General features: G+C 47.4%; 2 protein-coding genes across 2 annotated transcripts in view; one reads left to right on the forward strand and one right to left on the reverse strand.

The window, feature by feature from the left end:
* Nucleotides 1-11,364, reverse strand: part of LOC146203254 (E3 ubiquitin-protein ligase MARCHF6) — a 139,566-nt gene extending 128,202 nt beyond the window's left edge. Inside the window, exon 1 of the mRNA XM_084588618.1 lies at nt 11,289-11,364. Coding sequence (XP_084444744.1) covers nt 11,289-11,310 — 22 coding nt within the window. The 5' untranslated portion in view covers nt 11,311-11,364. The remainder of the gene's footprint in view (nt 1-11,288) is intronic.
* Nucleotides 11,365-13,490: 2,126 nt separating this feature from the next.
* Nxt1 (NTF2-related export protein 1) lies at nt 13,491-14,401 on the forward strand. Its single transcript, XM_084588619.1, has one exon. The coding sequence runs from the start codon at nt 13,676-13,678 to the stop codon at nt 14,105-14,107; it is 432 nt and encodes a 143-aa protein (XP_084444745.1). The 5' UTR covers nt 13,491-13,675; the 3' UTR covers nt 14,108-14,401.
* Nucleotides 14,402-14,875: the final 474 nt, after the last annotated feature.

The raw sequence follows: 14,875 nt of genomic DNA on the forward strand, positions 1-14,875 counted from the left end.
CACCGGTGCCGCGATTTCAGTAATGGACGCTAATCTGTTGCCTGTTAAAGAAGGTGAAGATGCCAGTTTCAGGACTCTCTCTGCGCACGGCCACTGCTGAACACATTACGCCGTTAGCAGCATGCACCACTCGAGTCATGATCCAGGACTCATTGTATACTATCAAGTTTGTCGTGCTGCCCTCTTACTCACATGCGCTCATCTTAGGCTGGAATTTTCTGTCGCGTCACGCTGCTATCATCGATTGTGCTCACGCTGAAGTGGGGTTGTCGACTTTGCCCGATGCCTCGCCAGACGCTGCTCCGTCGAATTCCTGTGCTAAAGGTCTCGTCGCCAAAGATATCGACCTTCCTCACTGCTCTTCTGTGCTTGTTCGTGTCGCTTGTGACTCTGTTAGCGATGACACTGTTCTCTTCACCCCAGCCCATACTTTACTGCACTGCAAGTGTGCTCGCTATTACAGCTGGCCTTTCCATGTTATGGTGAATGCCTCGAATGCACCACGGTGAATGCCTCGGCAGTATCCAGCCAATCGCATCTCTTCTGATCTCTGAGGAGCCTGACGATGCGCCGCACCCTACCGTGACTGCACTCAGCTCCCCTTCACCTGCGCCCGCTCCCCACTCTACATACTTGCTCCTCCCTTCCATCGATGTCAATCTTCCTCCAGCGCAGCGCACACAGCTTTTGAACCTACCACACCATTTTCGCTCCTCCTCCGACTCTCATCAAAGTTCTTTGGGTCAAACTTCTACAGTCACTCATCGCATGACGGCGCCCCTATCGTGTGTCTGCAACCAAACACCAGACTATTGAAGAGCAAGTCGACCTAATGCTCCAGAATGGCGTGATTCAGCCCTCAAGCAGCCCTTGGGTGCCACTTGTCCTCCTAAAAAAGAAAGATGGCTCTATCCGCTTCTGTGCCGATCATCGCCAACATTACGTGCAAGGACGTCTACCCTCTCCCGCGCATCCACGACGCTCTCGATTGTTTGCAAGGCGCCGAGCTCTTTTCTTCCCTAGATTCATGTTCTGGGCACTGGCAGGTTCCCCTGGAAGCAGCTGATCGCCCCAAAACCGCCTAACTCCCAACGGCTTGTACAAATTTAGTTATGCCATGTGGCCTTTGTAATGCTCCTGCGACTTTTGAGCAGATGATGGACACCATTTTGCGTGGCCTCAAGTGGAAGACACACCTATGCTACCTCGACGACATCGTCATCTTTTCTCCTGACTTTGACACACACCTCTACGGTCTGAAGCACGTTCTGACCTGCCTCTCTGATGTCGGAATGCAGCTGAATTTTAAAAAATGTCGTTTTGCCGCCCGCCAGCTCACTATTCTCGGCCACGTTGTCTCCAAAGAAAGTGTATCTCCAGATCCTGACAAACTTCGTTGTAGCAGCCTTTCCCAAACCTAAAGACCTCCTTGCAGTTCGCTTCCAGCGAACGGCGGCCGGGATCAAACCCGCGTCGCCATGACCAGCAGTCCCTAACGCGTGAGCCACCGCGGCGGGGCGAGTGATTGAATAAAACAGTTATATACCAATATAAAAGCTATAGAAACAATGAAGTAATAACCACGCAGCGAAAATTTGTTTTTCTAGATATTGTCCAGAACTGTCTCATTTACTCTGTGGAATTGAAATTACTTGATCAATTGCAGGACCAGTTATTAGGAGCTGAATGCGATTCACGAAAATTAAAGAGCGAAAATATTTCGTTTGCAGCAGAAGGGTTGATGTTTCTTTGTATACATGTGAATGCACATTCTATTCAGGTGGAAGCTACGTATAAAATGTTCTGAGTATGCAATTGCATGACAATCGGCATCAAAATTAACATATCGCCATATACCGAAAAGCGCGCCTAAGACGCTAACGAACCCACGTATCTTTTATTAAGTTCATAGGCACCAACTAGATTACATCTGCAAGCTCTTCAGAAATTAAAGCAAACAGCGCATCGAATGGTTGCATGTGCCTTACAATCTGGGCCTTAATGAAATGGGTATAATAAAAATTAAATACTTGCCTCAAACCCCACGTCGCACGCGATGTGGTCGCTGACCTACGACACACTTAGCCTTCATGATGACAGCTTATCTTCTATAATCTGCTCAACAGAATGCACATGGCTGACTAACAGCTCTCCCTTTTTGACATTTGTGCTGTGAAAATAGCCTTAGACCACATCGAAGCATGTGCATTGTTGCACACTCGCTTCAAACACCACTTCGTCCAAGCGCGAGTTTGAAAAGTAGAAGCAGAAGCGTGCGCGCGCAAGACAGTTTTCTTTCAGCACGGAAATGCAAGCGTGCGCAAAGCGAGTATACAGCGGTCAGGGCACGCGTGCACGCAAGCAGCTTTCAACAACGCGAGCGACAAAGAACGCGAGCGCGCGCAAAGCGAGTTGCTCCCGCGTGCAGAAGCTGCAAAGGAACGGAAGTCTACAGGCAAGCTATTCACCCTGCCCGACCGATTACATGGCATTGGCCGGAGAGGGCGCTGTTCACTGGCGCCCGCAGCGCCACCCTGCGATGCTTTGGTCCCCTATAAGGCATGTTCTACTTGGACATTTTCAAAAAAAATACACAATACAATGCAATGTAGCATGCCCCAATCAAGGCAAGATGGAAGAGATCCAGCTTCGTGAAGTGGCGCTCATAAAGTTGGGTTTGCACCGAGGGCTTTGAAGAGAGGGGGGGGAATTGATGATGTTGCTGACCATTGCAAGCCTCTGCCTCCCCCCCTCTCCTTCCTGCAACTGCGAGGGGAAGGGTAAACAGCCTGGCCCCCACTACTTTTTGTAACATGCACACCACCCCATGAGGGATGGAATTCTCCCTCGTGTTAATCCTGCCTAATGCTCTTACACAGCCTCCAAAACTGCACAATGTAGGGGTACTCAGGCACATTCAGCACACTATGCCTTGGTGCCTGATGTCGACACCACGGCTCATACATAGCTCCTGTTCCTTTTATTGACTATGGTGTGGTGCTAGCTTTTCTTTGTTGCCATTTGTAAAAGGTAATTTTCCTATGCGTATGACATGGCAGTCATAAAGTTAACACACGAGACATTGTGTTGCATAGCCCCTAGTGAAGTTCAGTACTGGGTATGTATTTTGACAGCTGTACCTATAACTCCACAAGCTATAATGTCGTACAGCTACCCCACTGAAAACCCTGATAAGTGCAGGTAACTGCAAAACTGTTTGGTTCGCATTTGACTAAGTTACTTAAATCTCTCATCTGTATTCTATTCAGTGTTATCCTACATTATTTATATTCAATTCAATCTGGTAGCAAAGCAACACTATGCATATTTGATTTGGTTAAAACAAAGTACTATTCACACACCTCTAAAGTACACAGAATGAAATTTTTGTTACTCCAGCCATTCATTTTTACAAAGACTGTGCAAAGGTGCTGAAAAATTTTTAAATTTTCACACAGAAAGTAACTAGCCTCACCTGTAGCAGTTGCCCTCTATTAGGCATTTTGATTAACTGGAAGTTCCCACAACATCAAACTGATTGCAGTGTAAAGAAGTAGTTCCAATTAAGCGGACAGATCGCCGAGAAAGAAGTGCTTTTGCGGGCTAGCTGTCTACAAGCTGAGCCACCACCGCTCCGGTCTTGCTCGTTACCAGTGGCCACTACCAGTGCCTCGATCCCCTCTTAGCACTTGGTGGAGGTCGCGGGATTTCTCTTCCATTTCCTCGCCCTGGAGCTCCGCAGCCGCCGAATTCCGACCTCAATGACTGACTCAAGCACCAACACCACCGGCCCCGCTCCCTCGGCCTCTTCTATTCCATGCTCCGGGGTGCTTCGACAGCGGGACCCGTCAGTCTTCAGCGGTGCCGACGATCAGGACGTGGAGGACTGGCTTTCATCGTATGAGCGTGTAAGCACCCAAAATAAGTGGGATGACATCTTGAAACTTGACATTATTTTCTACCTTACACAAGTAGCAAAGTTGTGGTTAGCCAATCACGAGGCTGACATTCCAACTTGGGCCTCGTTCAAATCTCGCTTTGTGGATGTTTTTGGTCACCCTGCGGTCCGCAAGCTTCGCTCCGAACACCGTTTGCGCGAGCGGGTGCAGCCCACAGGAGAAACCTTCCCCAGCTACATCGAAGACGTTTTAGATTTGCACCATCGTGTAAACGCATTATGACTGAAGCCGAGAAGATTCGCACATCATGATAGGCATCCACGAAGGCGTATTCAACATTCTCATGGCAAAAGAGCCGCATACTGTAAGCAATGTCATGATGTGTCAAAGCTACGACGACCTTCGTCAGCACGCATCGTCCCTTGGCAACCTGAAGCCACAATCGCGGCTATGTCTGACGCCCCTGTCAGCTCCACACAAATTCAAGAAATCACAGACTTCGTACGGGAAGAGGCTGCACGGCAATTATCGATAATTCCAAATGTTCCACATTCCAGAACACACCTGGCTCCGACCATACGCCAGCTTATCTCAGGAACAAGTTGCTGACGCACTTCCGCCCCCTTGACAACCAAGTCTTCATGCCGCTCCGCTGACAGCTCAGCTCATTCATGCCGATGCTGTTCCGACGCCCGGACCCACTCCACTCTCTTATACTGAGGTTGCGGCAAGACCACCACCTCTTACACCTTTTCCATCGTACGGTTCGCCTCAGCGGGCGTTTTTCACTCAGGGCCATGCGCCACCTATTCTACGCCCTTGGCGCACATCTCACAACCGGCCCATTTGCTTTTCATGTGGTCTCCCTGGCCATGTTGCACGCCCGTGCCGCTGTCGCCCAGCCCCGTACGCTTTCTATCAAAGCCCGGTCACCTACGCTCAGCTGCCGTCCCCATCCCGTGCGCCACCTCAGCCCTCGTCCCACTTTGACTACTTCTCACACGACCACCGCTCATCCTCTCTACGCCGTCGCTCGCAGTCACTGATGCGTCGTCGCTCTACCTCGCCAATGCCAGAAAACCACTAGACGCAGTTCCGTAGGCAAGAACTGCGCTTTTGTAGACCAGTGAAAGTCCTGCTTTGCCACCGAACAATTTAATCGAACTTACCATTGAAAATGTTTGTACTCCTGCACTTGTAGATACTGGTGCTGTTGTGTCGGTTATTGACGTTAGACTGTGCCGCTTGTTATGAAAAGTTGTTATGCCATATTCTGGGGTTTTTTTGCGCACCGCCACTGCTCAGCACATCGAACCGCTTGGTACCTGCACAGCTCGAGTCACCATTCAGGACATTCTCTACGTCATCAGTTTTATCGTTCTCTGTGGCTGCTCTCATGACATTATTTTAGGACGGGACTTCTTGTGTCGCAGTCGCGCCGTAATTCATTGCGCTCGTGCCGAAGTAGAGCTTTCTCTGCGGTTCACCGCACCGACCGCCGCTAACGTTCTTGGGGAAGCCAAATGCCACACTGCGGATGCTACTGATATCCCGCCTTCATCTGCTGCAGTTGTGCCCATAAACTGTGCCTCTTTTCAAGACTGTACAGTGCCCTTTACCCCATCTTCCCTTTTCGTCTCGCGACGCTGCCTTTCCCTGCACTGTGCCGTCCTTAGTGTACAAAGCGCCCGCACCGAACTAGCCATTAGTAACGATTCGTTCTATCCCCTCACGTTGCAACGTGGCAAGTGTGTTGGGCATGCCGAGCCTGTTCGATCAAAAAATCTTGTGACCGGCCCACCGGTTCTCTCCACCTGTGCCGACACAATCTCCGACAGCGTCAGTGCCCTTAGCCCATCTCGTTCCTCGTCTCCTTCATCGCCTCTGACTGCCTTCGACAAAGCCATCGACAGTGCTCTCGCTCCAGATCAACGCGCAAAGCTCCTCGACTTGCTGAACCGATTCCGAGCTTCCTTTGACATCGAGCAGCCATCCTTGGGTCGTACATCAACTGTTTCCCACCACATCTATACTGGTATGCACACCCCATTACACCAACGTCCTTATCGTGTATCAGCCTCAGAGCGCCGCATTATTGATGAGCAAGTCGGCGAGAGGCTCAGTAGAGGTGTCATTCAGCCTTCCAGTAGCCCTTGGGCGTCCCTAGTCATTTTAGTCAAGAAGAAAAATGGGTCTATTCGGTTCTATGTGGACTACCACCGCCTTAATGCGATAACGCAGAAGGACGTCTATCCACTACCACACATAGACAACACGCTGGACACTTTGCATGGAGCGGAATTTTTCTCTTCAATCGATTTACGTTCTGGCTACTGGCAAGTTCCAATGGCAGAGGACGATCACCCCAAGACAGCTTTTGTCACTCCCGATGGGCTCTATGAGTTCAACGTCATGCCATTTGGCCTGTTAACGCGCCCACCACCTTTGAACGCATGATGGACAATATTCTCCATGGTTTGAAGTGGCACACGTCTCTGCTACTTGGATGATATCGTATTTTCATCTGACTTCACGACCCACCTAACTCGCCTTGAAACTGTCTTGCAATGTCTTAGCGACGCCGGTCTGCAGCTCAATCTGAAAAAGTGCCATTTCGCCACTCACCAACTTACTATTTTAGGGCATTCAGTGTCCAAGGATGGCATCCTTCCTGATCCGTCTAAACTCCGCGCTGTCGCTGAGTTCCCGAAGCAAACATCTATCAAGCAATTACGCAGCTTTATAGGCTCATGCTCCTATTTAGGCGTTCGTTCAGAACTTTGCGACCATCATTGTCCCTCTGACGCAACTTCTCAGTGTCAGAGATCTTTCTGCCTGGTCGCCGGCTTGCAATACTGCTTTTACGAAATTGCGCATGATACTTACCTCACCCCCCGTATTGCGCCATTTTGACCCGGCTGCTCCAACCAAAGTGCACACCGATGTCAGCGACGCCGGCCTCAGCGCTGTGCTTACCCAACGAAAACCCGGTGTTGATGAATATGTTGTGGCGTACGCAAGTCGAACTTTGAACAAGGCCGAGACCAACTACTCGGTGACCGAAAAGGAATGCTTGGCCATTGTTCGGGCACTTCAGAAATTTCGGCCATACTTGTATGGGCGCCCATTCGATGTTATTACAGACCACCAAGCTTTGTGTTAGTTGTATGATATCCGAGTTACCCATCGTAAGGGCGCAAGCACTCCGACACAGATGCTTTATCTCGCTTGCCGGTGCCGCCTGACGCTCCGTTGTCCCCTGCCTCCAGCATTGCCTTGTCTTTCCTGTCCATCAACGACATGCCATCAGAACAGCGCAAGGATCCGTGGCTAACATCACTAATCGATCTTCTTGAACTCGTCCCTTTCACCAGCTCCTCGCGCTCTTCGTCGTCAAGCAAAGCATTTCACCCTTCGTGACCGTCTCCTCTATCGACGCAATTATATGCCAGATGGCTGTAAGTGGCTGCTCGTCGTACCTCGCCACCTCCGTAGTGATATATGCGCATCTTAACATAATGATCTGCAGTGTGGTTATTTGGGTGTAGTTAAGACTTCTGAACGGTTGCGACAGTGCTTTTACTGGCGCGGTATGTACACCTTCGTCAGTAAGTAAGTGCGTTCATGCATCGATTGCCAGCGTCGCAAGCCTGCTCCTCTCCATCAGCCGGCTCCACTACAGCATCTTCCGTGCCCATACCGACCATTCGATCGTGTTGGCATCATTTGTATGGACCTCTGCCATATACACCTGCAGGGAACCGTTGGATCATCGTGGCTGTCGATCACCTTACTCGCTATGCGGAGACAGCAGCACTTCAGGATGCCACCGGACCCAATATTGCGTCCTTTCTTCTTCATCATTTCATTCTGAGGCACAGGGCCCCTCGTGAACTTCTAAGCGACTGAGGCAAGTCTTTCCTCTCCGAGATTGTCGAAGCGCTCCTACAAAAATGTCAGACCATCCACCGGACAGCCAGCGCATACCACCCTCAAACCAACAGCCTCACAGAGCGCTTCAACTGCACACTGGGTGACATGATGTCCAAGTACATTGCCTCCGACCACTCCGATTGGGACAAGATTCTTCCATTTATAACCTATGCCTACAACACCGCCGTTCAAGTAACTACCGGGTTCTCGGCATTTTTTCTGCCGTACGGGCATGAACCTTCGTCTCCACTCAGCACCATCCTCCCCTACCGTCCTGATATCTCAGAGTATACATCACTTTCAGCAGCTGCCAGGCACGCTGAAGAATGTCGTAAGCTAGCTCGCTCGCTTACTTCGGACGAGCAAGCCCAGAAGAAAGCGCACAGCGACAGCAGCCACTCTGCGCACCAATTCTCTCCCGGTGCTCACATATGGCTCTGGGTCCCATCGACACCACCAGGTCTGACCAGCAAGTTTTCTGCCAAGTACCATGGACCCTATCTAGTGCTCCAACAGACTTCTCCCGTCAATTATCTAGTTGAACCTCTAGCCGCTTCCACCGACCTTCCCTGCCGTGGGCGTGAGATTGCTCACGTCGACCGTTTAAAGCCTTATTACGATCCCGCTTTCCTTTCGTCTCCTTGAGTCGCCAGGATGGCTCCTCTTTTCTGCGGGGGCCAGATAGTAAAGAAGAAGTTCCAATTAAGCGGACAGATCGCCGAGAAAGAGGAAGTGCTTTTGCAGACTAGCTGTCTACAAGGTGAGCCACCACCGCTCCGGTCTTGCTCGCTACCAGTGCCCACTACCAGTGCCTGGATCCCCTCTTAACAGCAGAATAAACATTTTCCAAAGCTAGCAGAGCTAATATCAGTTTCACAAAATAGCAATATAGCTAAATACAATAAAATGCAAATAACAATGATGTGTAACGTGACACAAAATCCAAGTAGCAATGATGTGTAACGTGACACACACAATCCTCCAAGTACAGGGTCAATCACGCTCAACAGGAACATGGCTCTGCATGGCGTCACTGCGTCGAAACTGGCAGCCAACTAATGCAGAGTGGCAGACGACACAAAGCACCATCTCGAGGTACCTCTTCTCCTGCGCCACTGCACGTTGATTCGTGACTGGGTTAAATGCAAGGGCACTCAGCAGATGCCTGGCCACATGGAGTCGTGTTCCCGCTAAGTGTGATTAACTTTGCACCTAACTACATTAGTAGTACATATAGAGCTGTTGGCCCTTCAAAGAAACAAATATTCCAAATTTGTATATAAATGCCTAAAGTCCAGAGGTACCCATCTGCTAAGATGTAAAAATAGCAAAGAAATATTGAAGGTAAAATGAAAGGCAAAAAATATTATGCAAGTAATGAACAGATCTATGATTTCACTTTGCAAAAGCCACATAGAATGAAGGGGAAACACTCCCTGAAGTCATAACTGACCATATTATACAAAGGACAAGAGGAAGGCAAATAAGATATTTGTTCTTCCAGCCCCAAATCATGAAAGACAAATAGCACTGCTTTGCCTTGCATGATTTGCAGCTCCATTCATCACAGCCCAATTACCACACGTTACTAGCTCATAAACGAAGTGAGTGACATCAGGAGCCAAATGAGAAGACTCATAAAGAGGAACGGGTAAATATGTACTCCAAATATTTAAATATGTTGCTTCTCACATGCTCCCAAAATAAATGCTTGACAAAGCATCTTTTATTCCTTATTACTTGTTCTCAAAGAAGCTGCAGATGTGCTTATTAACTGCATCTCAAAGTACACCTAGATCGCAAATCTAGATGGTGTGTGCGAGACAGTATGAACACTTCAGCACATTAAAAGTGATGTATGAATGAGTACTACATAAACATTGGTCCTTAAACCAGCTTGACATATAAACTCACGTTAGATAGGCTGCAAACAAGATGGACTAAGCACATAAAGAAACAATGTGCACCTTTGCAACTGATAAGTGGCAATGCTTACAGCCTGCTACAAACATAAAAATGATGCTTGCTTGTGGTTTATGACCACTCAAGCCCATATGAGGTGGCAGTGTAACAAATAAAACGATCAGAGCGTCGCGTAATTTGGCATTGGTGCAGTATACAGTGGGCTAGGCCGCCTGCCAGACATTCAATGCAGCATACACTCATCTTGTGATGCGCAGCTGACGAACATCACAAGGAATGTGAGGTCATCATGTACGATATGGAGGTTATACATTACTTTGTCGTTCGCACGTGTTCAGGAGTCAATTGAACAGGTGTGAAAGCCAGTGGTTTACGCTCGTGGTTTCTGCACTGCCGAATGGTAGGACGTTTCACTACTACCGAGCCACGCTCCCACAAATATCACCCCTGGGACCAAACTAAGGAAAATTTTCGAAAGCTTGTAGCCTTTTATTTCATTCTTCTTTGCATGAAAGGAAAGAGTACCTTGGTAAACATTTAATCATGTAGCTCGAATGTCAAGGCACCAGTGCGATGCGCCAAACACACGCAAGCACGTAATAACGTAATACTACGCGTATGTACGCGCGCGCACACAAAAACGTGACGTGTTATTAATAAACGTTCTTACACCGATAGGTAACAGCTGTGTTTATGAAATACGTTTCCAAAGGCCATACCAAAACACTGCTTAAAAGTAACCTCATGCTTGCGAGCTAATGCGACTTCAAGACTACGAAGCATGCTGAGCGGGACTAAACGAACTGTTGACAATACATTACAAAATAATGTTATTTTTTGAAGTGTTAGCAACTGATATGTCACAACCATGCGCTACTGGTAAGGATCGCTTTCATGCTTTTTTTTTTTTTTTCTTGACATTTACTCAGATATTCCCAGTGCAGTTCGTATACTGCGAATGCGGAAAAACTCGTCGCAGCTGGTCCACAGGGTATGTCTAAAAAAATCAGCAGCTGCGTTTCGCTGGTGTGACTAACTTCAGCGAATGTGTACGAAATCAGCAATAGGACCATATGCTCGCATTTCATGTATTCATGAAGCTATGATAAACACAATGGGATGCAGAGTATTCCCGTGACGAGCGCTTAGTAAAATGAATGCCTACCCTAATAGCTACTTAAAAATCATTTCTCGGGACAGCATCCAGAAAGTTTGCCGCAAACTGACAGCTCCAAATCTTATACATAAGCAGTGGCCTTCGTTCGATCTGTAACAGTTCAAGTTGTAAGCGGCAAATGCTACACTGAAACACAGCAATTACGTTTAATAACATTAGTGACGCCGCTTTAGAAATGCAGTCCAAATGCCCCGATTTAAGCCTATCGTGAAAGACGTTAAAAGGTCATAACTCAACAAGTTTACAATTTTCCTTAAAAATAAAACATCCGTATACCCTCAAATGAAACTGCAGCAGTATTCGTGGAAGGAACCCCACAAATCTGCACCAAAACGCTATGTTTCTTCAGCGCTCACCTTGAAGCTGGGAATCGTCCATGTTGGTATATGACGTCAGGTCCGGAAATAAATAACTAAAACCATATCCGGTCAGCCGGACCAGCTCGGCTTTTTATGGCTGGAATAGTTTATGAACGGACCGAGAAGTTATCGCAGTTATCGTTCAATTTTTCTTTATTATTAATTATTGCTAGCCTCCTAATATTGTTTTGAATATTGTTCTTTGTATTGTTTTTAAAGCCGAGCGTGGCTTTTAATAAAAAAAAAAGAAAACTTTTGTTTTACAACTTTGACTGCTTCGACGCTTCGCCGCCATGGCCGACGCAGCCGACGCTGCCGATGGCCGATGCCCATTGGCCCTTGGAGATGCGGCGGCGCTGGCGACAGCAGTGACTTTCGTGGTGTAGGCAAAAGCATGGGCCGTCTGCATTGGATGCGCGACGCTTGCTGCGTTTTCGAGCATTATTCCCGATATTCCTGCAATGTGTGGTGCGGTTGATTGCGCCACAAGGCACAAAAAAGAAAGTGGTACCTGTTTCCACTTGTTTGTTGCGGTCGGATGAAGATGAGAGCGAATGACAGAGGCATTGAGCGCGACAATTGTAGACCCTTCGGCGACGGATTGCCTTGTCAGCTAACGTGCGCTGCAGTTCTGCTCTGAAACGTGATCAGTTCGTTTGCAACTCTTAATTGCCGTGATTGTTTTTCGGCCACATGACGAATAGCGCAATAACAAACGCCTGCAGCTCGTTCACGTTTTGGTGTATATATATACTACCAGGCCATAAGAAGTTTAGACGTGATATCCCGTGCGCGTATATATATATGATCTTAATTGAACGCAGCTAGGAAACCGCGCTGTGAGTTCCATTCATCTGCGGTACTACCCGTGCACATTTTCGTACAGAAAAGGACACAAAAGCTGCTGCGAAGGCAACTGCAGTTACCTTAATTTAGCGGTCACTCCAGCGCGATCATTGCCGAAACAGGCCAAGAGAATAGCAATTAGTAGCTTTTCTCTGTTTTCGCTTTCCGGAATTTCAACGAGTGACGCACTCTTCAACGGTCCTAGAAATCGAGTGAACATCGTTAGGAACTGGACAAAGTCAAGCAGCGCTATTTCTCAGAGTATTAAATTTTATTTTTGAAGGTCATTAAGATTATAATGAATTCAAATTAACCATACAACCAGTTCTGATTGAGTTAGATAGTTAATTGTGGTATATACGGTACATTACGTTTAATGTACCAAAGTGGAATTGGCTAGGGGTGAAAAATAAGCACAATAATATGAAGCGCATTTTAATAAAGTTTTTCCCAATATATTAAAAATGCTCAGCATATCTCGCAAATTGCACATGCAAGTGATCGCGGACATCGTAGAGAAAATTTACAATTGCGCTCACAGCAAAAAAAAAAAAAAAAATGCAAGAAAATGCAGCATTATTACGAGCTTTTTATTTATATAGTAACCTGTGAATGACCCTGACTACGTCTGCGCGATTCAACAGACGTGGAACGTCTTTTTATCGCGCAGGATAAAACAAGTTGGCAGCGCGCCCACTACGCGAATGTTACGAAGATATATACAAGGTATATATATATATATATACATGATATATATAGAAGATTGAGTTCTTATTCAGTGAAATTCTACGACTTAAGTTGCTGGTACAGCGACCTACAAATATGATTTCTAGTTCAGTATAGTTGCAGGTAATATTATTATTTAGAGTGAAGGTGCTTGGAGCAGCAGAAAAAGTACCCATCAAAATAGTCGTCACATGAAAAACGCACTTCCAATCATTCATATTATCGTCCTTGTATGCGCTAATAATAGGCCCGGAGTTCACTATATATTAGTTTTTCTTTTACATTGTGATGCCTCGTTTTCATTTAATTTAATCAGTCACTACAGCACTACAGTCCCACGTTGCTACAGTCGCCCACCGTAGCCGCGCGCTGTTGAGGCCACGGAGAAAGAAGCCAATGCAGCGCTGTTCGCCAGGTAATTCCAGCAGTAATCGGCTAGTAAAGTGCTGAACTGCTCTCCAGGCATAGACCAAACTATTTCTACGTATCGCTTTAGAATATTCGCACGCGCGAACTGGTTTCGAAGGCAGCGTCGCTTGGCGCTGTGTAGGCACGCTGCGTTTTTGCCTACACCCCTGTCGCTGCCGATCGCAGCGCCACCTTTGTTGACAAACATGACGCTTGCCTATACTTGTAGGCTTGTAGCACCACGGCCGGTCTCGAGGGAGAGCGCGTTTCTCTCTTCCTCGAGGCCGGCCGTGGTAGCAGTGGTAGCACTCGCGCGCACACGTGCTGCACATACTCATGTATTAGACACGACCGGGCCACAACAGAAGCGACATTTGACAATACTTCGGCGTACTTTCAGCGAAATGTCGTCTATGAAAGGTATGGAAGCACGTTCCCAACAGCAGAAAGATGATGAAGCGGCAAAAGCTGGCGAAGCGTTCTCCAAGATTTTCTACGAAACCCTTGATAAACGCCGGCATCTTCTGGGCAACCTATTCCTTGACACCGCAAACCTCGTGTGGAATGGGAATGCGTACTGCAGCAAGGACTCCATCAGCAAGTTCTACGCATCGCTCCCGGCGTGTGAGACAGAATTAGTGTGTGCCGATGCGCAAGCCTTTCGTGACGAATTTGTCAATGGCCAGACAACGATGCATGTTGTAACAGCTGGCCAGATCAAGTTTTCGGGCAAACGTTGGATGCCATACACCGAATCCTTTGTGCTTACGGCTCAAGACAATGTGTGGAAGATCGTCATGGACACCTTTCGTTTTCAAGAGCCTGCGCCGGTTTGACTGGGCGGACTGAATGCATTGTCCGTCGATTATGCATAATAGTGCATGACTTTACCGGGACCGTCATCTTCTCTATGTGCGCTGCTTCATGATGTTGCCTTTGCACAGTTTTACCTCGGTCTTCACTCTGTTGTTGCTGGTTGCCTGCCGATTTCAAGGAGACAATAACTGTGATGCAAAAGATGTGCATGCCATTGGTTACTTCTGCTCTATCTTGTCCAACAGTTATCATATTTCACTTCATCTTTCACTTCGTACGCGAAAGTGAAATAAAACGATTCCTACAGCAGAAAAGAAGTTCGCATGTTATGTTTGGATCTCGACACATAGCGCGATTCGCAAGAAAATCACTAAAGGAGTGAAAGACTGGCATAGATGATGTTCTCTGCCCAGCGAAGATCACAGGATTTAAGCAACAAGTTATGTCGAATTCCTTGGTAATGTGGACACATGGGTCCAACAGAACAGTGTGTGAACATTAAGATCTAAATAACATAATTACATCAAAGATAAGCAGAGGTCACCTCTATTTGCACAAGTGCAGGTGTACATATTTTGTTTCTATGGCACTGAGTTTATTGTTAAGCGACAAAACCGTGTATGCTATTGTGAAGGCTGTCCAGTTCATTGCAGGTAGAAAACGTGCTCTATTTTTTTCGTGTCTTGGTTAGGTTGTCATACAGTAAAATTTTGTTGCTTGACTCGAGAAAGCTGAAAAGCAGAGAAGGGTGAAGTGCGGTTTGTGTGGTAAAAGCAATTTGGCATCGT

The sequence above is a fragment of the Amblyomma maculatum genome, chromosome 1 (assembly GCF_055883805.1).
Source record: "Amblyomma maculatum isolate TAMU_Amacu chromosome 1, ASM5588380v1, whole genome shotgun sequence".
Classification (NCBI taxonomy): Eukaryota; Metazoa; Arthropoda; class Arachnida; order Ixodida; family Ixodidae; genus Amblyomma; species Amblyomma maculatum.

What these genes read in the sequence shown, in the direction of transcription:
- Nxt1 (XM_084588619.1), top strand. Translation starts at nt 13,676, where the DNA reads ATGTCGTCTATGAAAGGTATGGAAGCACGTTCCCAACAGCAGAAAGAT.